This window comes from Australozyma saopauloensis, chromosome 3 (assembly GCF_035610405.1).
Source record: "Australozyma saopauloensis chromosome 3, complete sequence".
NCBI lineage: Eukaryota > Fungi > Ascomycota > Pichiomycetes > Serinales > Metschnikowiaceae > Australozyma > Australozyma saopauloensis.
In genome coordinates, this window is record NC_086133.1 from 1,644,754 (window position 1) to 1,669,195 (window position 24,442).

Below are 24,442 nucleotides of genomic sequence, written 5' to 3' on the forward strand. Positions count from 1 at the left end.
AGTACCTGAGCATTACATTGTCAAAAATACTTATTTTTAAATTCAAAATTGCAAGTTTACACTCATCAACTTCCAAGGTTTCCCCACAATCCAATTGCCTCATCGCATCTCATCTCATCGCACCTCATCTCATCTCATATAGAACCGAACTCCACAAATATGGCCAAGAGAGAGTTAAGCGGTCCCCAAAAAGGCGGTCAAAAAAAACACCGCAATGGCCATGGTCGTCAATCCATGCGCACGGTCACGCGTACGGCCAGACGTGATAAACCCGAAGAAGTTGAACCTGAAGTCTCGGAATCACTGGAAGATGAGCAAGAAGAAGCACCAGTCGCCGATAAATTCCAGAACATCAAGGCATACGATGCTCTATTGACTCTTTTGAAGTCAGATCAACAGAACATTGAATCTACAAAGGCTGTAAAGGAAAGATCAAAGAAAGGAAAGAGCCACGAAACCAGTGGATCCATTGAATCGAATGAGGAAGATGATGAAGTCAATGATGATCAAGATGCGGAATCTTCCGATAATGAAGATGATGATTCCGAGGATTTCAAGGGCTTTGATGCTGAAGAAAATGAACAAGAAGAGGGTCAAGAAGCTGAGCAAGAGGAATCTGTTGCTGGACTCAATGTGGAAGAGCCCTCTGAAGATGAAGAGGAGGAAATGGAGTTCGATGCTTTCGATGATCAATCCAATTTCAATGCTCTGGAGGATCCCTTTGAAGCACACTTCAACGGTGTCACTGAGGAATATGCTAATAAGAAAAGCAAGCTTATCGAGACAGCCAAGTGGGAAACAACAGCTAAAGCATCTCTTGCGGATGGCTCTTACATTGCCACCACGCAATCACCACCTGGCGGCGCCTTGGCTAGTGGATTGATTGCCAAAACCAATAATGTTGAGAAGTATTCCACACTCAAGCAAAGAGTCAGATCAGACTATCTCCGCCACCATTCTGAAAACTTGGACGAGTTGGAGCTGGATCTTCTTCATAACATGCTCGAGTACAAGGATATCAACTACCCATACAAACTTTACAACAACGCATCATACAAGAAACTCTACCTTTTGCACGTTCTCAATCATGTTTTCAAGACTAGAGACAGAGTGATGAAAAACAACGAAAAAATACGTAATTACCACGATGCATTGAAGAACGGAACCCTCAAGAAAGGCGCTGTTGAGCCTGAGCTTCGAGACCAAGGTTTCACTAGACCAAAGGCCTTAATTCTTCTACCCACCAGAAATGCCGCATACGAACTTATCGAACAAATCATCAAGTTGTCTGGCGCAGAGCAACTGGAAAACCGCAAGAAGTTTAAGTCTCAATTCTACGAGGAAAGTAGTCCGCTCCTGACCAAACCTGATGACTTCAAACACACATTCAAGGGTAATACCAATGACTTCTTCAGTGTGGGACTTAAGTTCACTCGTAAGGCTGTCAAGTTGTACTCCTCATTCTACAACTCCGATATCCTCGTCGCATCTCCTATTGGATTGTCCATGATCTTGGAGGACCCAAAACAATCGAAGCGTGAATATGATTTCTTGTCCTCCATTGAAGTACTTGTCATTGACCATGCCAATCAAATTGAGATGCAAAATTGGGACCATGTGGGTACAGTTTTGAAGTATCTTAACAAGATCCCTAAAGACTTCCACGGTGCTGATTTCTCGAGAATTCGGATGTGGTCCGTCAACGATCAGGCCAAACTTATGCGCCAGTCTATGGTATTCAGCGAGTACCTCACACCAAACATTAACAGCATTGTATCTCGGTCACAGAACATTGGGGGCAAAGTCCGGTATCGTCCGATTTTCACCAGCAAGACCTGTATCATGAACTCTGTGGGTCTTAAAATCAAGCAGATCTTCCAGAGATTCGACTCTGCAGATCCACAAAATAACTATGAGGCTCGCTTCAAATTCTTTGTGAATTCGGTGTTGCCCTCGACGCTCAAACAATCATCCTACGAGAATGGACTTCTTGTATACATCCCGTCATATTTCGACTATGTCCGTGTAAAAGCGCACATGAAGCAAAACACCAGAATCAACTTCGCATCGATTGATGAATACTCGTCCAAATCTAAGATTTCCAAGGCACGTTACGCATTCAGTGCCGGAAAAGTGCAAGTGTTGCTCTACTCGGAGAGATTGCATCACTACTCCAGATACGATCTTTACGGAGTGAAGAATGTTCTCGTGTATGAGGTGCCCTCCAATCCTCTCTTTTACAAGGAGCTTCTACGCTATGTTGGAAAGTCGGTTTACAAGGAGCAGGCTGATATCGACTTGTCGTTTGTTAAAACAATTTATTCGAAGTGGGATTCCATGCCGCTTGAGAGAATCGTTGGAAACGAACGTGCGCCAGTGTTGTGCAACCTGGTAAATGAGTTGTATGAATTTCGTTAGGCGGTCCGCGTGTGCTAGGAGAGACTGAAAGTGTTGTCATCAATAGATACTTACATTTAATTATAGATAGGAGCGTTATGGCTCTGGGATTAATGAGATGGTCATGTAGACAACTGGCGGGCTCTGGCCGTTGATCACAATGATTTTAATTCGCCAATTGATCCCGACCGAATACCGAGACACTCGGTCTTGTTTGTAGCTGATCTCAGTGGAATGTTCTCTCAGGCATTCGAATACACTCTATTCTTCTGTTTCGGGTTTTAGGTTCATTTATCATTTACAGGTGCATATCTTGCAATTCAGCGTAGCATCACATCCAGTAGAATCGAAGCCTTCATGGGCCGCATATTCCAGGTTTGTTCGAGTCTTGTCCTCCAACACGTCTAGGCGCTTAAAACCTTGAATGCCATGATAAAACAGCCAATGGCCACATACGGACTCAACCGCTCGCCAATACGGGCGAATTTCCAGAACACGCCTAACGCACCGCTCTTGTTTTTGTCGAGCAATGCCGGCCACGTAGCATGAACATATGTACATGTGCACACGGCTAGAAGAAGCACTAGGAGGAGCGACTGGAAATGGAAAAGAGCAGACTAATGTTAGTGATGAACGAGTTATACGGTTATACGAGTTATGCAACTGTGTCTCTGCTTGAATATAGAGGGTGCATTGTGGAGGTAATAATGGATAGTGGGTACATACCATAAGAAGAAAGAAGCAAAAGAATTAGGATTAGCTGAAGAGGAAAGGCGGGGATTCGTTCCTTATATATGTTTCAGGTCGTGTGGATTGCAAAACTCTGGAGGTGGAGAATTGGTGTTTCTTGTAGTGGTTTTTGTAGTAGTAATACTTATGGTAGTACTAGTAGGTATAGTTTTACTAGGGAATACTTAGTACGTCTGATGGTCAGAGCAACTGGGTGTAATAAAATGAGAATCGGATCGTAAAGGCAAACTTTATCTTCTTTCATGTTTAATTCCCGTTTTTTGAATCCTTTTTTATAATCTTCCATATGGCGTTGCTCCCATTATTTGTCTATTTCTTAGTCCTTTAGCACCCCACATTCTAGTACTTCTTTTTCCTCCAAACTCAAAAGAGCAGTCAGATTGTCGTTCAATTCGACATCAAACAATTCAATTGCTTCCAAGCTTCACACCAACACTGATTTTTTCAAATTGGAACTCCTCTGACCCACTCTTTTCATCCAAATCATGAGCGGCGAAGAAATCGATCAATCCTCCTTCGCAAGCATCCTTGCTGGTGTTCAGAAGATGCGGGATCAATACGAGCCTCAGGTTCCTTCAAGCAGTCGGAGAAAACTCCCTGTTCCGACCTCTAGCCGGCAAGAGGCCCCGGCGGCAAATTCATTAAAAGAGACGCCTGGATTGGTCCAGAACAACGTAATTGAGGTTTCTGAAAAGCCTGATGCCTCTAAAGAAGTGAATAGACCCAGACCCGAAACACCAGGGTCTTCCTCGACCCCTGTGGCTGCTGTTAGCTCCGGATCCATGCCGAAATCAGACCGTAGAATCAAAAGAAACCGGCCCAGCCCGAGTGTCCATTCGTATACGTCCATTCAAGTTGCTCAATCGCAAAAGGGAAATCCGTTACTCGAAAGTCCTCTTATGAAAATCACACCATGGTCCTATAACGGCCAGGTGCTCCTGGACTACTACATAAATGCTACTATTCAGGTCCTCTTTCTTTCGCTCAAGTACCACAAGCTTCGGCCCGAGTATGTATGGCGGCGCATCGAGCGGCTTAAGGGAGGCACGTCGAGTGCCGACGTCGACATAAATGACCAGGCTCTAAGGGTGCTTTTGGTGGTTGTAGATATCGACCTGCCCCAGGATGCTCTACGGAGTCTACTGGTGATCTGTGTGAAAAATGACCTAACGTTAGTGATTGCATGGTCGTTTGAGGAGGCCGGAAACTACATAGCGTACTTAAAGCTGAACGAAATGGCGCGCTCCAAGGTGGCCTCGTCCATCCAGGGCATCAAGAAGGGCGACTACAACTCCCACATCGTGGACACGCTCACCAGCGTCCGCGCCGTCAACAAGACCGACGTGGCCAATTTGCTTGCCAATTGCAAGTCTTTCAAAGATATAGTTCTTGCGGCTGCCAAAGACGATGGACTCAAGCAGATCCCAGGTCTAGGAGACAGGAAAGTGCAAAACCTCCAAGCAGTGTTCACCAACCCGTTCATTTTCAACAAGGAGAACTAGTTCTGTTGCTGCTGTTGCTGCTGCTCCATCAACTTCAGACGCAACACCATGTTGATGTTGTTGACGATGGCGTTCTTCTGCACCAAGATATCCTTCAACTTCTTGGAGTCGTCGTTCAATTTGGTGAGTTTTTTGTCGTAGACGATCTTGGCATCCTTGCCCGACTTCTCTACAAAATATCCGGTGCCGATATCCACCAAGTATTGGCCCTTGTCCTTGACTGCTCCTGGCAAGTAAAGCGAGCTGGTCATTGGCACCAAAAGCTCTTTGGGGTCCAGACCCTCCATGTTTTCAATGGTGCGGATACAGTCCTGAAGCTTGGATTGTGCTGTTTGGAGTGCTTGGAGCGACTGCGTGAAGTGTTCAATCTCTTGTTCTGTTGATTGGCGGATTTCGGCGAGTTGCTGAGGTTCTAGCTGGGACAAGTCGATTTTTCTCTGGCTCATGATGTGAAGCGATGTGTGTTGGGTATGGCTTGGGGTCGAAAAGGATGAATTGGCTGTCTATGCACTATAGTAGTTTAGTAGTGGGCGATCTGGAGAACAGTGGTAGTAAGTGAAAAATGCGACAGTACTCCACAATTGGGCTGAGGATCGGAACTTGAAATAGCCAATTTTGCAAGAGAAGAAAAAGATCAATCTTGGATTTTTTTCGGCTCTTGTTTATTTCCTTCATTTTTCATTGTCAGCTCCGTTTTCGCTATCCTCCACTGCTGTCTCCTCATCGTCTTTATCAGTTCGCTATTCTGCGTCTACACCTCGATTTCACAGTAATACCTAGACAAAATGGGAAATGATGGAGGAACAATTGCTCGGGGAAAGGATCTCCAGGCCATATTCGGCGCCGAGGCGGCTCGCAATGCTGAAAACACGCACGAAGCAGAGCTAGTATGTCTGCTCACGTCGCTACCGCTTTCCAAAAGCGGGAAGAGCGAACGAGTCGCCGCTGACTACAAGGGCAATTTGTTTCTCAAAAAGCAGCTATTGGAAGCTCTCCTCGCAAAGTCCTTGCCCCTGGCACTTTCCCATATCAAGTCACTAAAAGACATCGCCGATGTCTCTGTGCATTTCGACACTGAAGACAACATCGTGTGTCCTGTCAGTTCTGCCAAACGGACGAAGCATTTTCCGTTTTGTTATCTCCGGACTTGTGGTTGTGTTATTGCCTGTAAAGTGCTAGGTGAGCTTCGGCACCATCTCCACATCGACGACACCACCGAAGAGGCGGCCGAGAGCGAGTGTCCGCAATGCAGTGGTAAATTCATGTTCAACTATGACGTTGTGATCATCAATCCTCATTCTAAAAAGGATATTGACTTGAATGAGAGAAATTATATCTATCTCATCGACACCCTACGGATGACCCATAGCAAGACACCCCTCAAGAGAAAGAGCGACAAAAGCGACAAGAGCAGCAACAAGAAAAGGAAAACGAAAAAGATAAAGCCGGATGATAACAATACCGAGAAAAGCTGAATTTATCCTACATACCGGTGTTTGCTAGTCACACTTCCTCTCCTTCGCTCCATGGTCTACAACCTCCATAAAGTTCTGTTCATTCGAATAAATATTTACAAGCAGCTAAAGAAGCATCTACTCCTTCTCTTCGGCACGGGCCTGGTCATACTCGGCCTTGTCAAACTTCAACTTGTCTCTGTTCATCTTGGCAAAGTCGGAGTTCATGTAGATGTTGAAGGCAATACTGCCGGTACCCACCAAGCAGAAGCCGATGATACCATACACCGTGGTTCTGTGGATGATGTCGGCAAGGGTCACAGACAAGGGAAGTTTTGCCATTTTGGTGGTTGATAAGGTGGGTAGATCTGGGGTGATAATAGGGAGGATATGGTAATGGCGTGTCACGTGGTCCACTATCGGTGAAAATTTATGGTGGAAACAAAGAACGGGGAGACTTTTTATTGTTAATTCTCATTAATATTACTTTCTAATTCTATTTCATTAATTTACACTCTAGAGAAGATATTGCAACCATTTGCCGTCGATGTAGTTTCTTTCCACCAAGCCGGGATTGTAGAACACCAACTCCGGCAACCAGTCCTTGTTGGACTGTCTGAAAATATTTTTGTACTCGCCGTCCGTGTCTGGTTCCAAAAGTTCGTCCACGATTTTCCCGAGAATATCTCTGCTCAAGACATTGATTGGGGAGTACCATGGCGCCTCAGTGTCCTCTGGCCCAGGCAAACCGTCTGAAGCGTACAAGATGGAATTTGTGAATTTTTTTAATGCTCTCTCGAAAGCATAGTTGTCAACATCGCCAACGCTGGTAGAAGCAGCATTAAGGTTTGGATTGGCGGGTGGGCCTCTGGTCAAAGCCTCGAAGTTAGCCACATCAATGTTGACCGGGTGTATACGAGGCTGAATTCCCTTAATAATGAACTTCTTCTTACCTGGCTGTGTAGGATCCGTTGTGGGTACACTTACCACCATGGCCTCTGAGTTTGGGAACGCAGTGCTCACGTTCTTGATGAAGTCAACGGCGGGAAGAAGGTTGGGCCAGTTGGGGTTCAAGCGGTCTTTCCAAATGGCTTCAAATTGGTTCTCGTATGCTTTCCAGAGCGATATCTGCGTCACTTCACCAGGCACAGCCTCGTTGGATTCAGCAGGGAGTTGAGAGGGTGGGGCATTGAACGACTCGTAGCAGCACCTGAGCCAAGTGGTGGCTCTGAGAGGCTCTGGAAACGTTATTATAATGTCGTAGAGTTTGCGCGGGAGACGTGACGTCACGGCGGGAACTGTGTCGATAGCACGCAGAGCAAGCTGAAGGGGAACAGGTTGGTTTGTGAGGGAGGCATCTACGAGAGGCAATTTGGCCACGATGAGTTCAGGAAGCTGTTTCAAGAGAACTTTCAAGTTGCTCTTGGAGCCTGTTGCCTGCGTCAAGAGCTGCAAGCGGTGAAACTGGGATTTGCTCACAGAAGTATGGTAGTTTGGATGGACAGCTTCCGAGAATAAGTACTGCTTGATGAAGCCGAGAACGACAGCATTCAAGTCGTCATCGTTGACGAAAAGCAAAGGAACGATTTTCTTGAGATGCTCGGGTTTGATGGCGTCTATACAGTTGTCTGCGTTGGAAAGCATAGGATCCCTAGGAGCAAGCGCGTCAGCGCCGCCCAAGAAGAGTTGGTGGTGAATACACTTAATTGTGGTCATGAGCACATGTTTATCATCTGTGTTGGCGAACAGCACCAAGAACTGGGCGAAGAGTGGATCGTTGAGGCGGTTCTCGACGTAGAAGCAGGTCAACGCATCGAGAATATCCAACAAATAGTGCAAGGACTCACGGAACAAGTCATTTCGTTCTGTCAGCGCATAATTTTGAGGAAAGCTATTTAAGTAAAACCATCCGTTGAAGAACCGAAGCGCAGTCAACGCCTGTTCCCGGAACTGGCTCACTTGACACAACCACTGTTGGTTGGGCAAGTCCTGCACTGCATTTCGAAGCGACAAAAGCGCCTCAACACTACTGGAGAGAATGGTGGAGTCTACATCCTGCAAACTGCTGGGATCTTGGGCAAACATCCGGTATGGTTTGATGAAGTGACGAATGAGCTCTTCTCCGATGTAAGGATAATTCTGGAACAGGATCACCGAAGGCTCATTACATGTATAAAACGAAAGTGTGCTCAAAGCATACGCGATTTCCAGCTCGATACCACTTCTAAGCGACATAATGACTCGATCCAACGAACTGACTCCCATATGGCCTGTGCCATTGAATTCTACGGTGGGATTGTTTGGATCTTTGTCTTCGCCAACCGTGCCGACACGTGGCACCTTCTGTACGGGCACAAGAACACCCGGCGAGGCGTAGAAGGACATTTGTGAGGAGAGGTGTAGAATGTGTTTGTAGTAGATAATGGGATGTATGTGGGTGTATATGTAGGACGGAGGATGTTGGGGTAAAGATGGTGGAGGGAGTGCGATGGGTGTTCTTTTGTAGGGTCTAAGTGAGGAACTTCTGTTTTTTGTTTTAGCTTTTTGTTGTTAGTGGCATGATTCGAAATGGGAGTGTTTTGCTTTGTGTCCTTCGGAATGAAATGTCTAAACGTGCACGTCTGTCCAACTAGCCGGGATTAAGAAAGAATACTTTGATAAATTTTAGCTGCAAACAAAAAAATTTGAACAGTTTCAGATAAGGAAATATGACATTATGAGTTGTGGAAATATTTGTTGTGTAGTATCATCGTTCCGGAATCCATGCATGTTGAGACACGACAATTGGAATTTTTTCAGAAAAAGAGATTGACATCTAAACTAAAACTATTGCGCTTTTATTTTTTGAACCAATGAATATCATATTGAAGACTCTTTCGTCACTGTTTGAACGAGTATGGCTCATTGTTCATTACGCGAAGTAGCCTATCTCATGTCGACTGAAATATTAAAGAGTTATTTCAAATATTCATGTAGTCGAACTCTGAAGTTGAAGTGGGTTGCTCCACGGAAGAGGTTTCTCAGGGTTAGGTAGAAACCAATCGTGTTTTTTTGGTCACTTACGGAATTGAGGTACTCATGTATTGAAAGAGACGCTGTTAAAGTGGTGGGGAGGAACTTAAATTATTTTTACTTCAATCGCTCTGCTATTCATTTTTGTAAATTGTAGGGTCTGTGATTCTACCGACTTGGATTGATTCGTAATTTTTGTCAGTACATTGGTCGATTCAAGATAATTTAGAAGACGACTTAAAATTCGGTTTGATGTAATTTTGAAGGAAGAGAAGTACGGACTCAATAGACAATCTCTAATTCTATCCAAGGACAAAATATTATTAGGCCTTCAGGTTTCTTTGACTATAGTCCTTGTTTCTGCCAATTTTGCAACCACCATCATAACAAAGGTCTCGGTCTGTGATCAGAAAAAATATAGAATCCCTCAAAGGCAGCTCAAACACACTCAACAACTAGGCATTTTCCAGTTCCCCAAAAAAATCATCAGTCTTGTGTGGGATAAGTTGGTTTTATTGGATCTTGATGCTCACAAGAACAGCACTCAACTGAATAGCTTTACCCAAACGAATTCTTACTCTCAAATGGATTGGTATTTTTAGATAAACTCTTTTCGATTCTGTCAGAATTTTGTGTCTGTAAAGCTCTCCAAATACTATGCTTCGCTACCTAGCTTGGAACGACACTTTGGCACCTACATCAATTAAAACAATCCAAAAACCAAAATCAAAATTTAATCCACCGCTTATGAATCAGAATTTCAAACGGTCTACGAATATACTCCTCATTTCCTCAGAGGAAAGATATCCCTCTTGGTGTATCAAAACCAACACGAACAGGTCTGAACTCAGAAAATTCTAAAAACAAAATTCGCTCTTCACTACAAATCACGTAAAACACATGTTTTCAATACTTCACATCAAATTTCCATTTGCTTGAATTTACATCCTCTTCGGTTCTCATCGTATTAGGGCTCCAGCCCTAGCCCATCACCCGCGAAAAAACTCTTCTCGCACTATATAATCCCCCCCTCGCCCGCCAAATAATTTTTCACTCCACAACACTCACCATGGCTACGTATGTGCCTACATCATTACTTTCTACCAGCATGTGTTTGGTTTTCGGTAAGATGGGCCTCCAGTTCACTGGAGGTTTGAGACGTTGGACCAGCGCCACATGAAAAGTTTCTTTCTTGTGGACTTGTCCTTCGATTCTGTTATGACAGTGCTATTCCTGATAAATCCTTCTGCAAAGAATGTAGTTATCTGTGAAAGCGCTATAACACAAACGTCACTCGCAAGAGTGACTTGTACTTGTAACTTTCTCCTGGCCTCGATTGTTCATCGAGCGCTGGGATGCGAGACAGTATCTGTAATCATGACAACTCTCCTCCATCTTACTCATCACCAGCAATGCGGATTTTCCAACAATTGCTAACATCCAGTACTTTGAAACCAGAGACTCAAATCAAGAAGGGTAAGACCGACCAAAAGACCATTGAGAAGCGTGCTGCTGACAAGGCCGTCAGACAAGCCGTATGTATTTGAAAACAACACCCCCGGGGTTATGTAGGCGATTTTTGAAGATGATACAACCATTTCGAAATGACTAGCTTTTGCAATGTTGTCGTTCTGTTAACCATCTTTCGGGACTGAGAAAATCGCCTCAAGTTGAAGAATTTGTATTTTTCACCTGCCCCCTTCGACCACAAAAGTCACGTATACTAACTATTCAGGCTAACAAGGAGAAGAGAGCTGCTATCGCTGACAGAACTGCTGCTTACTACAAGGAGTACAGAGATGCTGAGCGTGCTGTCATCGACGCCAAGAGAGAGGCCAAGACCAACAACACTTTCTACGTTGAGGCTGAGCCAAAGTTGGTGTTTGTCATCAGAATCAAGGGTATTATGAAGATCCCACCTAAGCCAAGAAAGGTCATGCAATTGTTGAGATTGACCCAAATTAACGCCGGTGTCTTCGTCAAGGTCACCAAGGCTACCTCTGAGTTGCTTAAGTTGGCTGAGCCATACATCACCTACGGTTACCCTAACTTGGCCACCATCAGAAAGTTGATCTACAAGAGAGGTTTCGGTAAGGTCAGATCTCAAAGAATCGCTTTGTCTGACAACGCCATCATTGAGGCTGCTTTGGGCAAGTACGGTATCGTCTCCATGGAGGACTTGATCCACGAGATCTACACTGTTGGTCCTAACTTCAAGCAAGCCAACAACTTCTTGTGGCCATTCAAGTTGTCTAACCCTAACGGTGGTTTCAGAACCAGAAAGTTCTTCCACTTCATCCAGGGTGGTGACACCGGTAACAGAGAGCAATTCATCAACAACTTGGTCAAGCAAATGAACTAAGTTTGAGGTGTTGTCTCGTTACTATTCTTTTTTTCTCTTTTGAGTGGGCTGGTCTTTGACTATGTGTATAGCTACTAATAAAACACCCCCCACTTTGATTTATTTCTCCGGGTTTTCTGTTAAAATGCAACAATGTATCGATGAGATTAAGAAATTTATTGTATGCATTAATGATGTAGAATTTGTTGATCGAAACAGGCCATCAACCGAGTTTAGCATAAGAAATGGTAAGTTGTTAGTGGCTTGAAAAGACTTTGAGTTTAATCGTCCTGCTTGTATTAAAAGATGATGGTGGAGCCAGATGATTAATAGCCAATCCATTCTTGGATTTGATAGATTTTGTATTCAAGCCAGGGCATCTCCAGGACCCACGACATGCTGACTAAAACTTCATCATCATAGCCTTCATCAACGTACAAGTTTGATGTGCGGTTTTGTAGGATGTAGATGACAGTAAAAAATACAAGTCTAAGAAGGTTCAAGAAGACAACAGCAATAAAGAAGAAAAGTGTTAGGTTTAGTAGAGCGTTGCAGAAGCCAACAATACGAGGGTCAAGACGACTGAACGCTAGGCTCATGAGCCCACCAAATGAGTAATTCTCTGACGATCGGCTCAATCTGTTTCTTTTCTCGAGGCGGTCGATCAAAATGTCCCGCTTTTTGGCCGCCTCCAAAACCTCCTGCAAGCGTTGTTTTGACACAGAGTCTGTTGACTGCTCAAGTTCAGTTTCGTACTGTCTACATTGGCGCTCTAGCCTTCTGACTTTTTCCTCAAGAAAAGCCGTGTCAGGCGATGAATTACGGAGAGGCTCCAGTTCTCTTTTGATCCGTATTTCCGCCTGCGGCTCTTTGTCCACTTTGTAGCTGGCGCTGTCACGGAACTTCGAGGGGAAGTACGAGATCGTGGTATCCTTTACTTTCTGGAACCAAGTTGAATCTTCGATCGGTTTCGAGCTTTTCAAATCACTCGCTTCCAAATGAGAACCATACCGTTCTGGGCGAGTATCTCTTGAGAGTCCATTTACACCAGTGTATCCGGTGCCATAACTCTGCCCAGAATCTACGCGAGTCTCCCGAACGGACCTATCAATGTATTCTGGTATTGCACGTTTCGAAGGATGCGACCGCACCATACGCATAATCGCCTCTGCACTGAGGTTGGATCGGCTTGAAATGAGGTTCTCCATGGATTGAATTCCTACAAGCCGTAGTAGGAACAGAGCTGCCTCATCACGATACAAACGCATCTGAGGGTTCTTCGCTATGAGTTGCCGTAGTAGCTTTGTCTCTTCTGTGGTGAGAAGATTAGATATACCTAGAAATGTTTCTATCTGGGCAATAAACAGACCGATTTCGGAAGCTGCAAGCGAACCGGAGGTAGTGCCGCGGAAACAATTGCTCCAACAGATAGAAACGACATCGTCGTAGACTGTGGACATTCGAAATTGGACGTTTGGTTTGGTTTGGTGTGGTTTGGTGTGGTTTGGTGAAAGTGGTGTTTATGTGTAGTCGCGTATCTACGTGTTTCAGAATTTGCAGCCAAGCGTGGTGGTAAAGTTGGAGAAAGGCTTATTGAGATTAGTGTAGAAAAAAATGTGAATGATTTTAGATTCTAATTTGGTGCTATAGTTCGATTGAGAATTATTTTTGTCCAGAATCCAATCCAGCTCTTACGTCCTATTTGTCAGTGGTGGAAGGTGTCACTTGAGATCCTGGTTCTTCAGTAGCTGGAGCGGAAATGTTATCTATGAATTGTTTACTCGAACCCAGTACTTGTTCATGCTCTTTGAGTTCGGTTGCTCCCGTCTCATGAGATGTGTTGGATTGCATTGGTTGATTCGACAGAACAACAGGCCCTTCTTCGATTGGAACAATTGGCTCCGCTTGGGCGCTTAGTGCTCGGCTCTCAGCGCTTTTAATTCTTATAGGGTCCGGATCTATATGCTCCTTCTTTTCAGGAACTTGCCCTGGAACCGACGCTTCTATGGAAGAGTCTTGTACATTCTCCAAGCTAGCTGGAAGTAGGTTTGTGGTCGACGGAATTGGTGTTTCTTGTTCGGTTTGATCGTGATGCGTTGTCTCCATAGTAGATTCCTCAGAAACAGTTATATCTTCATCATGCTCACGAGTAGAGGCTACCCCTACAGCAGTAGCTTTGTTATCTTCTGTACGCACTTCAGAGGGCTGCGAAACGGGAATTTCTCTGGGAACTGGCGGGTGAGGACTCGAAACATTCGCTTGGGTATCTACAACACTGGTGGGTTCGCTGACGGGAAGCGCTTGTGTAGGCAACTTTGGAGGCGATGTAATGATAGGTGTTTCGGCAGTGACACCAAGACTCGACATTTCGGGATCAATTTGATCATTTCCGGTAGCCCGAGGTTCGTTGTACGTCGGGACTTGATGTGTGGGTACAGCCCCAACAGTTGTAGCCACCTTGTGCAAACATTGCTCGACCAATGGCTCGATTGTTACCGGAGCACCTACAATTTTTCTTAACATCAATTGGTCTGCGATTACCGCATCAATTCCAACCATCTGCTGCGTAGCGCCGAAAGCCCATGACTTGAAGATTGACAATTGTTCTGCGAGTTCCTTGAGCAGCTCTAGTTCTACAACTGGAGTGACGTGCAACCGCTCACCATCGATTATGAGTCTCAACAATTGCAGCTCAGGAATTCGATCTGGGAACATAGATGGCAAATGAGTCAATTTGTAATTCTCCAATATGATGCAGGCGGGACAAGTGTACTTGGCGTCTTCACTATCACTTATTTGACTCAAATGACTCACGCATCCGAAATGAAACCATTCATGACAGCGATCACATTCAATCATGTCGCCCTCCTCAAAATCTCTGCACAAGCAGTACCTTACGGTAAAAGGGGCTTCTAATGAGCTTTCAGAGCCCTTGTAAAATGCGTATGGAGAGGATTTCTCAACGGAATCCACGCTCAAATCTGTAAATGTAATTCTGCAATCTTCTATGAGCGAGCGGATCTTTGCCACTAGTTTTGGTTGAGCCGCTTGTTTCAAATTGGATGGTGTTGATGAATTAAGTTTGCGAACCTTAATCATCTGCAAGAACGCGGCTGCCAGATTGACCCAGTCCTCACTGGCAGCTATTGCACCTCTGATCACATTTGTTCTGACACCAAGGTCAATGGACAATAATTCGGAAAGCATCTGCTTAACATCATGGAGATTGTGCTTTTGCGAGTTAAAAGACTGAAGGAACTGGATCTTAGACTCGTGACTCTTGAGATCCAGAAGCTTCAGATATGTTTCTAGATGAACAAAGAGCCGCTCTTTTCCGGAAAGCTTGACGCGCTCTTCCATATCCGCCATGATTTCATCAAGCTTTTGGAGGTCGACATCGTTGATTACATAAAACAGATTGATGAATTCTTGCACTGATTTATCAAGCGCATGTCCTTTGGCCACATACTCATCAATGTTTTTGAGCTTTTGTACATCAGCTGAAGACAAACATTCAAGTCCGGTGTCACGAAACTTCTCAAGATCGAGCAACAGAAAAATATCTTTCTTGCCAATAAATGGATCTCCACCAGAAATTATTGTCTCATAGGTTTGAATCCATTCGAGCCTATCCTTGACCCTATTCAAAAATTCCAAGGAGGGAATTTTCATGCCAAAAGATGCCCCAAGACTAACCATATCTTTGACGTCTGCCATACTTACACTTTCTTGTCCAAGAAGTTGCCGGCAAGCCCTGTCAAAAGATTCTATTTCATTTCGGTACTCAAACACTTGCTCAAACTCCGGCGCAAAAAAATTGAGCTTAGGTATCCGGTTGCACAACTCCACAAGCAAAGTCAAACTTGCTCCCGTATCTTTACTTTCTTGCGCGGGTTGTTCAGCTGCACCATTTCTTATCCTCTGCTGGTGCTTCAAAGCCAAAATAGCTTGACATTGCTCAACAATCTCATTCGACTCGTCTATGAAGTCTTGTAGATCTGACAACTGATTCCGAAACTCCTCTATCTTCAAGAGTGTCTCACTCGCAGATTTGTTTGACGTGAACTTAACATAGGTCTTGCTTATGCCTAGGATAGCGGCGGAAATCTTTTGTCCCTCCGCGAGAAGAGACTTATATGTACGAAGGGTCATATCTTCTTCGGAAGTTATCGTCTCGTTGTATTTCCTTTGCCACGCCTTGTAATCTATCGAGTATTCTTGTAGTAATCGTCTAAAAGTTCTGAGTTTTTCGTCAGAGCAGAAGAGATGAAGCTCGACTTTGACATCTTGCTGAGACAAAATTTCAGGCAACTTCTCACCCAGACCCTTCAGATCTAGATACAGCTGAAGGTTTTGAAGAGACATTATAATGTTCGTGTTTGCGGAGGATTTAATTAAAACTTTGGTGGGGAATAAGGGCTGAAAGTCGACATCTGAGAGAACATCTGATTCCTTGTCTTCAAGAGTAATTTCTCTAGCTTTAAATCTTTTCTTGACAGACTGACGTAGTTCCAACTCTTCGTCCACCATGGTAGTAAACAATGGCAGAACTTCAGAATAGACGGCAGGACTTAAATGCAATGCGGAATGATGCGAAGAATCTAGCTGTTGCGCAATATTGAAAAATTGCTTGAACACCAGGAAGTTCGGAAGCAAGGATTGTTTGGCAAGCCAATTTTGCGCCTCAAGTCCATATTTGAGCCAGAGTTTAGAGGCAAAACCAACTCTCTCTGCAATGCTAACACCATAGGAAATGGAGCATGAGAAAGTCTTTGGATACTGGTAAATCACCTCACCTGGTTTTTGGATGGTGGTTGTGTACCGAATACCATGCTTTTGGAGAACTTCCGGAGTCAACAAAACATTATGGTTGAGTTCGTGGGAAATATTTTGCATTTTCGAGTCAATGATACCTTGAAATTTTGCTTGCTCGAGGGGCAATCTGACTGTAGGGATTTCATAAGGACAATTGCCGAGAACATTCGTCAATATATCTTCTTGAAGCACTATCGATTGAGAATCTTTCGCAAGTTCATTTATGTTCTCTTGAGAGATCTCAGTAGAATCAGTTCTAGCATTCACACCTGAGGGTCCTAGGATAAGTGCCTCCATTTTCTCGAATTCCAGCTCCGGAATGAAATACCACCGCTTCCATGCGCCTGCAACATGCCAGTGACAAACTTGAGTAAAATGATCAGCACAATTCCAATTCTCTATGCTGAGAGTGGTGGCCACATCCAATGAGACGCTTGTTAGGTGAGCACTATCAAGATCTGTATCGGAAAGCGCTGCTAGGAGAGAATCTGGTAGAAAAGGAAGGTTGTGAAGATTGAAGGGATGAATTGAAGACTGTGCCATGTCATGTTCGAGCGTACGACTTTGAGTGGGCCCATGCGATCCATTTGAATTTCCGAGCTTGTGAACTTTTGATTTTGAGGTTATAAATGAATCATTGGTACGTAACGAACCAATTGAATTTTGTGAGAAAGGAATCATTCTGCCCTTGTTTCCAAAATCGGAATGATGCGAGAGTTCAGCGAAATTACTCCACAAAAATCTTTCTAGTTCAGAAGTCGAAATTTTTGGAGATTCTGAGGACAGTGATGCAATATGTTCGATAGATCTCAATATGGTATTTCGAGTTCTGGAGTCTTGGTCTATGATTTTTCGTAAAGAACAGAAGACGTCAGACGGCGACTCAGATGAGAGGGCATCATCAAATGTTGCCATGTAAGTAGCCAACCAATTTAAGTAGTTTTCAAGCTGAGCCTCCAATGTGGTAGTGTATGTCGTCTCATCTGTACCCTTGGAAGTTCCATTTGGCGCCTGCGACGTGCTGACAGGAAGCGGGCGTTTCGACTTAAAGAGATGAGGAGAATTCAAAAGAATTCCCTTGCTTGCTTTGGCACGAGCAGAGCGCTTGTATTCTTGAAACGAGGTTGGTATAGAAGCTTTCGCCTCAAGCTTCCGTCTTTTGGAACTGGGCGTAAGGTTGTCATCCAGTAAATTCGATTCTGGTTCCTCTGTTTTTGAATGCGATGTTTGAATCTGCTCAAGTGGGTATAAAATCTTACAATACAATTGCTCAAGTGAGGCAAGATTTTCGCCGGTAAGATCACTAATTTTTAGTTCTAGTGCGATTTCACCCCATAGCCTTTTTGACACAACGGCTTTGTAGCCCTGCCTGTCTAGTACTAGATGATATAGCAAATATAGGTCGATAGACTGTCCATTGATTTTAGGTATTCCTTCCCAGACAGGAGGAATCTGGGCGAAGTCCGATGTTGGATTAGGACTTTCTTGTTTCAATTGCTCACTCAATTTTTGTTCTTCAGAATTATTAGCCGCTGTGTGGGTATCGTTCAGATGGTCATCATGAGCGGCCACATCCAGATCATTTGAAGCCGCGAGTACAGACAAGCTTTCCTGCTTCACTCCTGGTTCCACTGGCTCGAAGGAAATATTCTCCAGCTCTGCTTTGGGAACTATACCCAGTTCTGTGGGCATAGTATCTAGAGGGAGCTCACTAGATTCAGTGGGTACTACTGGCACGGTGCCGAGCTGCAGAGACTCAGCCTCACCTTTAGAGATTGTATGTAGCTTTCTCTGTAGCATTGAAAGATCGCGACAGAATGCGAGCCGTTCTTGGAGTTCGTCGTCAGTGCATTTACGCAGCGTTGTAGGTTTGAAGGAAAACTCATCGATATCCAAATGCAGATAACCTTGAGACAAAACCTCATGGAGACTATCTAGTGAGAGCTTGACTGCACCATATTGTTTACCTTCGTCTGCTTTTTCCTCTACGAAGCAGATTGGGTCCAGTGGTTTCGTCAAATCGTACAGATGAGCGGGGATTTGAGCAATTTCCAATTTCGAACTGGAATCTGAAAATGAGTCTTGGGATTCTGTGACCAAAAATTGCAGCTGGTCATGTATGAGTTGCAGGAAACTCTCCTTTTGGAGCTTAGATTGAGACGAGGTGGTATCACTTTCAGAAGATGCTGGTACGACTGGAGCTGCCTCTGTACCTGTAGCAGATTGACCAGAGGTTACATCTTGCGATTGGGAATGCTCCGGAAATCGTAGGGTGTTTGGAAACAGCGCCATTGTGAATTGATGGTGGTTAGAGTAGATAGAAGAAGAGAGATCTGAGATCCGGGGTTATTGAACCAGGGAAGAAATTTTGAAAGCGAGGGAACAAATTCGAAAGAATTGAAAACTGATTCTACCAAATGGTTTAGGCTTACTGATTTCGTGAGTTTTAATTGGGAATATTGGTTTAAGTAAGATTTAGAGCACAAGTAATCCCTGAGCAGGAAGCTGTAGGCTCACCGTTGAGGAAAGATGAAATCGTGAAGAGAACAATGAAAAAAAACTTTTATCCTGTTTGCAATTGTTCAATTCTCCTGAGATAGAGTCGTGACAAGAGTAGAGCAGATTGGCAAGAAAATGACGGAGTGGAGGAGGGGAAGAAACATCGGGAAAAACGAACCACTAATTGACTTAATTAATGATGCATTGATCAAACTTGAAGCAAAGAATCACACACACACTATCATGTCGACGTTCTGGAGTATCTACTACAGATAGATCGAGAAAATTGGAGAGCTGGAATTCAAATGAACTAGAACGAAAGAATACAAACAACAAACATGACAAGAAAGCTAAAATATAAGGGGAAGAATCCAGTATCTTATTACAATGTTAATGAAATCTATTTTAGAAGTAATCGAACGAAAACAGACAAAAAAGCAGATCAAGGTTACTCAGAATTCTACATGAATTTAATAAATTAAAAATCTATATTAAACAGACAGTGCGTCTCTCAGACACGCACAGCCAAAAACAAACTAAAACCAGGAAACGGCACGCTTAAAGCAAAGCAGCGGCAACAGCGGCAACACCAGCAGCAACACCGGCAACCTTCTTGTTAGCACCAGCAACGTAAGAGATGGTGGAGGTGGTTGGGACAGTGCAGTTGTTGCAGACTGGGACAACGACAACACCGGTGACAGTCAAGGTGGTGGCAGAGGTGACAGTGATAGCAGTTGGCTTGCAGACGTCCTCACACTTGGTGATGGTGACGACGGTGGACTCTGGGCAGTAGGTGGTGTAGCCAGTGACGGTGGTCTTTTGGACAACGGTGGTGTTAGCGTAAGCAGCCAAGGTGGTGGCAGACAAAGCGGAGGCAGCGACGACGGTAGAGAATTGCATTATAAGAACGAGTGACTAGATTGAGTGGACTGAAGAAGAAAAGCTCACATTCCGAGGATTTGCACCCATTTTATACCCCTAGGTCTCTGAAACCGTGTAGGTGCAGGCTGTACATAACCGCTGCCTGCTCGCGACACAACATGTTGTGAATCAGGTTATGCACCACCTATCTGCAGGTACGAAGTAAACAAGGTCGTTGTGACTGTATGGTGCAATGCTGGGCCGTGTTTTTGCGAGTGACCGAGTGATCTTCAAGTAACCTTAAAACAAACGTTACAGGGGAAAAAAAAGAAAGGAAAGAGATGGGATAAAGCTCCGCTGCACGACTTGCAAAGGGTGGATTTTGATCTCCGGGAGGTTGCAAATGTTGGAGCTAGAACTCATTTTCCACTGCTGGAGTTCCCCGAATAGTTCTGGTTACATCAAGCATTGCAGTTTCTTGTCGTATGTTTTGAGGAAAAGGAAAAAAAATATAACCGGCCCAGGAACGGAGTGTGTACGGGCGCGTTTCTGGGCATTACCGCCAAGCATCCACGCTCCCTGCAGTCCTGGAATCTTATCTTGTCCCACGACCCATAACAAAGGTAGCGTGTTGCGTAGCCCCGGCCGCCGTTTGATTGCTTGTTTGGGGTGACCGCCCATTGTCTGCAGGTGAATTTATTCTTTTTTCTTCCTTTTTTCCCTATTGTTGTCCCACTCTGGTATGCCAGCCGTGTTGAGAGACCAGTGGTGACTTGTTTGTTTAGCAATACGTTCAGGATTGCGCTTGTTTGTATTGGCTTCTGAAGTGAAGGTTTCTTTTGCTGGAGTACTGGATGCTCCGATTTTTGAGAGACGTTGGAAGTTGGCGCTATGTGCTTAGAGCTGAGTGCTTAACGCTGGTGGACTACAAACTACACTTGCAGTGAGTAATAAGTGGAGAGCTCGCCGATGGTTGTTAGGCAACTCTATACTTGAGCTAATATTATTTAGAACGCTCTTTGTGCTTTTTTTTTTTGAAATGATTCATTGAAGATAATATTAGACTTTTTTTTGGGTTAGTTTCTTTGATTTGCAGGTTCGCTGATTCACCCTACCAGTATTCTTACTACTTTTAGACTACTGCGGTGTAGGTGAGCGCCAAGTGACTCTTGGCCGACCAACATGACCGCATTAAGAAATTTTCGCTCGTGAACCATGAATAGTGTCTGGGCTTGCTTCCGAGAGAAAATTTTTTGGGATTTTTGGTTGCGTCTTCCTCTAAAAATAAAGGGTCTGTGAAGTACTACCAAGCTTGGTAGTGATAAGGCGGGTGCCGGGTCTTTTCAGAGAGGCTGTTCGTGATACCGAGACATCCGTAACACTTCTTCTACTCTTAGTTCTTTAGTAAATTTGTTTCATTTGATACGGAAACTTCTTTGGCCTGCCTTCAAGATGCTTGGGAGTCTTCAAGAAGAGCCGCATCTTGGCGGCCTAATTCAAAGCATGCCTATGTAAATAAAATCAAAATCCTGTGTCATCTTCTTGCTGCTGACTGCAAAGTTAGCACAGCGTTCAAGTGTCCATGTTCACTGCCTTCTACATCTTAATTTGAACATACAATCTTGAAGTAGATATACAAAGACAACTATCAAAGTAATTTATCAATCTGGAAACGAGACTTGTTCGTTCTCGAAAATGATCACCAAGACATGTTATATTTAGGTCCCAGCCGAATTTCTTTCTGTAGAGCAGTCAAGTTAAAATCAACACGTCTTTCGAATCACTAGAGGATCAAACCGTTAAACACAAAATACTTGTTCATTTCAACACGTGAAGACCTACCGAAAACTGCCCATCTCCAGCTCAATCTCCACATTCAGAACAAAAGGTCGGCCCTTGTCAAAAGATCTACAACATTTCAAAAGAAGAGCAATTCATAATTGGAGTTTTATTCAAAACATCGTCAGCGTATTGCAAGCTTTCACCTCATTTCCCAAATCACATCACATCTGTAATTTTTCACTACACGTCTTACCCCATACTTTCCTGTACTGCTACCAAACCAATGCAATGTCCAAACCTTTGCTTGGGTTGACCTTCTGTTGTACAGGACTTGAGCCTGTTCAAAGACAGACTCTCGAAGATCAGATTCGCCTGCTTGGTGGCTTATTTAATCTGAATTTGACCTCTCAGGTCCAATTTTTGGTGGTGACCAAAAGAGACACAGATAAGTACATCTTTCTGGTGCGGTATCGCCATGACATCACGTTTATTGCACCTTCGGTCATCGAGAATTTATATCAGCGCTGGAAGGCTGGTGAAGATATAGTTTTTACGTCAATTTTGCTGCCTTTACCAGTATTTGCAGGGTTTAACATATGTGTTGCAAGAATAGACAAACCAAGCGATGAAATACGAAACAAGCTCATGTCGGAGCGGTTCCGGAAACCACCCGAGAAGGCAGCACCCCAGATCATGCCAAAAGATCCATTTCTGACAGAGGAGATCATGAGCATTTTGGAGAAATTGGGTGCTGCAGTGAGTAAGACCTTGACTCCCCAATGTTCGCTTTTAGTTGCCTCTAGCGCTTCTGGTAGGCGCTACACTATGGCAAAGCAATGGAATACGCCTGTTGTACATCCTATTTGGGTGTTGGACTCATGTCTACGCGAGGCGGCACTTCACTTAGATGACTATGAGCTTAGCACTGAATTCAACTCTTACAATAGTACTTCATTCGTTTGGAAAAAGCTTTTCCTTTCACGTATCGCACATGTCAATAGTTCTCTGAAGTCAAGCAGACGCGAAATTACGCCACAACATAAGAAAACAGAAATATGGACTTCAATCATGGACAGTGCCCACCCACTGCTCACGAAGGAGGCAACTACGGATACTTGGGACGAGCATGCTCCAAGTGATACCGAATCGAAAGATCCTGAAGACACTCTGCATGTGCTTGGCCAAAATCCACAACCACTACCAGCTGCAAGCACATTATTTATAGAACACCACTTTTTGCCTCTAGGCCTCACTATACCCGAGCAGAAAGTGCTACGGTCTGTAGTAGAGTCTCACCAAGGTAGTATTGTTAGCTCCTCAGACGATCCTAAGATCACACATGTCGTCATGCTTGTGAAGAACGGCCCTCAAACACACCTAATGTTGCTGATGCTCCCAGGCACGATCAAACGTCGTATTAGCGACAAAAGCATATCTTTGGTGACCAATTGGTACATTGAGCGAAGCATTTTCTACGGGGAATTGCGTGCCGACCCGTGGTCTCGTCCCATGATTGGAATGGTGCCGCTGAAAGTCAAGCACAAGGTATGCATCACTGGATTTACAGGTGTTGAATTGCTACATCTTGAAAAGCTCATTTCATATCTCCATCTTGAATTCTGCGAGACGCTAAATTCAAGCAGGGATCTTCTCATCGTGAATATTAACTTGTTTAAGTCGTCTTTGTCGAAAACAAGCCCCAAATTGTTTGAGTATGAACCTCGAGAGATTTTAGACTGTCCCGTATATGCGAATGGAAGCAACTCCAAGTCAATTGCTGTGCTTTCATCGCGAAACAAAATGGCGGCCGCTAGAAAATGGTCCATTCCTATTGTTTCGTTGGCGTTCTTTTGGGAAATGATCAACATACTGGAGAAACAGCCGACGCTTATGACGCCAGAAGTTGCTAATCCAAACTGGTGTGTTTTTGCACCACCAAAGGATTGTAAGAATTCTTCGTTTATGAATGGTGTAGCCCCCATGTCTCACAACGCCATGGCATCGGAGGTACTCATGCCTCCTACAAATGATACCAGCGTCAGACTTCCATCGCCTAAAAAAGTTAAAGACAAAGAAAGATATGGTCGTCTTGTTGGCCGTGGAGAGTCACTTCTGAAGAAACTTGAGGCAGCTAAGGAGAGCGACGACGCCAACCGCGAGCCCCCATCGGAGGGCCCTTCGTCTCAGGATACTTCAATGATTGGATACGGGAACGACGAGAAAGCAGAGCAGCATAAATTGTTGATGGAGAAGCTCGAAGGTTCTAGCACCAGACCAACCAAGCGGCCTCGAAGAACAACACGAGGCTGCTCATAATTAAATAACAAATTTGCATCTTAAATATCCATTACGAGTACTGTTCGACGGTATTAATTGAGGCCATGCGCCGGTGTAGATTATGGTCAAGTGACTTCGTATCCTAATTAAGTTCTCGTACGACCAATAGACCAATGATACAATACAAAGCAAGACCATTTTACATTGGAGAACAAGATCATCACTTCAATTTTTACAAGATCATCAACTTAGGTGAAATGCCCAGAGTCTCGTCCGTTGCACATGACATGTTTTTGCAGCCAGAACAATGTCCAGCACTAATTAAGACTCAAACGAGAGCAGGAACAAACGTATTTTTTGTAGAGACGCAAACGGTAACTTAATAGATTGAGCTCATAACCCCCGCTGAAATCCGCACCCTGAACCAACAATTATTTCTTTTTTTACAACCCAAATGCCACTTCCACCAACTTCCACTACCCAAATGGCCCCAAACTGTACTGCAGATGGTCTGAGCGCATCGATAATTTTTCACTTCCAAAAAGAAACCACCTGAAGCAAACGACACGAAAATGGACTGTTTCTGAACCAATAAAGAGTGCAAAATATACAATTACCTACCAAAAGAAATAGCGCCTCCCCGTTTTTGCTTTTTCCCGACCCTCAGAGCCAAACCTCCCCAATAACCATATCCAATGGAAATATTGCAGCCTGCAGACAATTGCCACATGCTGCAGACAATTAATGTGCTG

At 44.2% G+C, this 24,442-nt stretch overlaps 8 protein-coding genes across 8 annotated transcripts; 4 read left to right on the forward strand and 4 right to left on the reverse strand.

Moving 5' to 3' along the window:
• Nucleotides 1-159: 159 nt before the first annotated feature.
• PUMCH_002874 (uncharacterized protein) lies at nucleotides 160-2,418 on the forward strand (the record flags this gene model as incomplete). The annotated part of the gene is made up of 1 exon (XM_063021866.1): nucleotides 160-2,418. The coding sequence occupies one exon, from the start codon at nucleotides 160-162 to the stop codon at nucleotides 2,416-2,418; it is 2,259 nt and encodes a 752-aa protein (XP_062877936.1).
• A 3,016-nt stretch (nucleotides 2,419-5,434) lies between these two features.
• Nucleotides 5,435-6,124, forward strand: PUMCH_002875 (uncharacterized protein; the record flags this gene model as incomplete). Its single annotated transcript, XM_063021867.1, has 1 exon — nucleotides 5,435-6,124. The coding sequence occupies one exon, from the start codon at nucleotides 5,435-5,437 to the stop codon at nucleotides 6,122-6,124; it is 690 nt and encodes a 229-aa protein (XP_062877937.1).
• Nucleotides 6,125-6,241: 117 nt separating this feature from the next.
• On the reverse strand, nucleotides 6,242-6,445 carry PUMCH_002876 (uncharacterized protein; the record flags this gene model as incomplete). Its single annotated transcript, XM_063021868.1, has 1 exon — nucleotides 6,242-6,445. One exon carries the CDS (start codon nucleotides 6,443-6,445, stop codon nucleotides 6,242-6,244), a length of 204 nt encoding a protein of 67 aa, XP_062877938.1.
• Nucleotides 6,446-6,619: 174 nt separating this feature from the next.
• On the reverse strand, nucleotides 6,620-8,488 carry PUMCH_002877 (uncharacterized protein; the record flags this gene model as incomplete). Its single annotated transcript, XM_063021869.1, has 1 exon — nucleotides 6,620-8,488. The coding sequence occupies one exon, from the start codon at nucleotides 8,486-8,488 to the stop codon at nucleotides 6,620-6,622; it is 1,869 nt and encodes a 622-aa protein (XP_062877939.1).
• A 1,982-nt stretch (nucleotides 8,489-10,470) lies between these two features.
• PUMCH_002878 (uncharacterized protein) lies at nucleotides 10,471-10,662 on the forward strand (the record flags this gene model as incomplete). The annotated part of the gene is made up of 1 exon (XM_063021870.1): nucleotides 10,471-10,662. One exon carries the CDS (start codon nucleotides 10,471-10,473, stop codon nucleotides 10,660-10,662), a length of 192 nt encoding a protein of 63 aa, XP_062877940.1.
• Nucleotides 10,663-11,782: 1,120 nt separating this feature from the next.
• Nucleotides 11,783-12,916, reverse strand: PUMCH_002879 (uncharacterized protein; the record flags this gene model as incomplete). Its single annotated transcript, XM_063021871.1, has 1 exon — nucleotides 11,783-12,916. One exon carries the CDS (start codon nucleotides 12,914-12,916, stop codon nucleotides 11,783-11,785), a length of 1,134 nt encoding a protein of 377 aa, XP_062877941.1.
• A 238-nt stretch (nucleotides 12,917-13,154) lies between these two features.
• Nucleotides 13,155-18,563, reverse strand: PUMCH_002880 (uncharacterized protein; the record flags this gene model as incomplete). The annotated part of the gene is made up of 1 exon (XM_063021872.1): nucleotides 13,155-18,563. One exon carries the CDS (start codon nucleotides 18,561-18,563, stop codon nucleotides 13,155-13,157), a length of 5,409 nt encoding a protein of 1,802 aa, XP_062877942.1.
• Nucleotides 18,564-21,701: 3,138 nt separating this feature from the next.
• On the forward strand, nucleotides 21,702-23,729 carry PUMCH_002881 (uncharacterized protein; the record flags this gene model as incomplete). Its single annotated transcript, XM_063021873.1, has 1 exon — nucleotides 21,702-23,729. One exon carries the CDS (start codon nucleotides 21,702-21,704, stop codon nucleotides 23,727-23,729), a length of 2,028 nt encoding a protein of 675 aa, XP_062877943.1.
• Nucleotides 23,730-24,442: the final 713 nt, after the last annotated feature.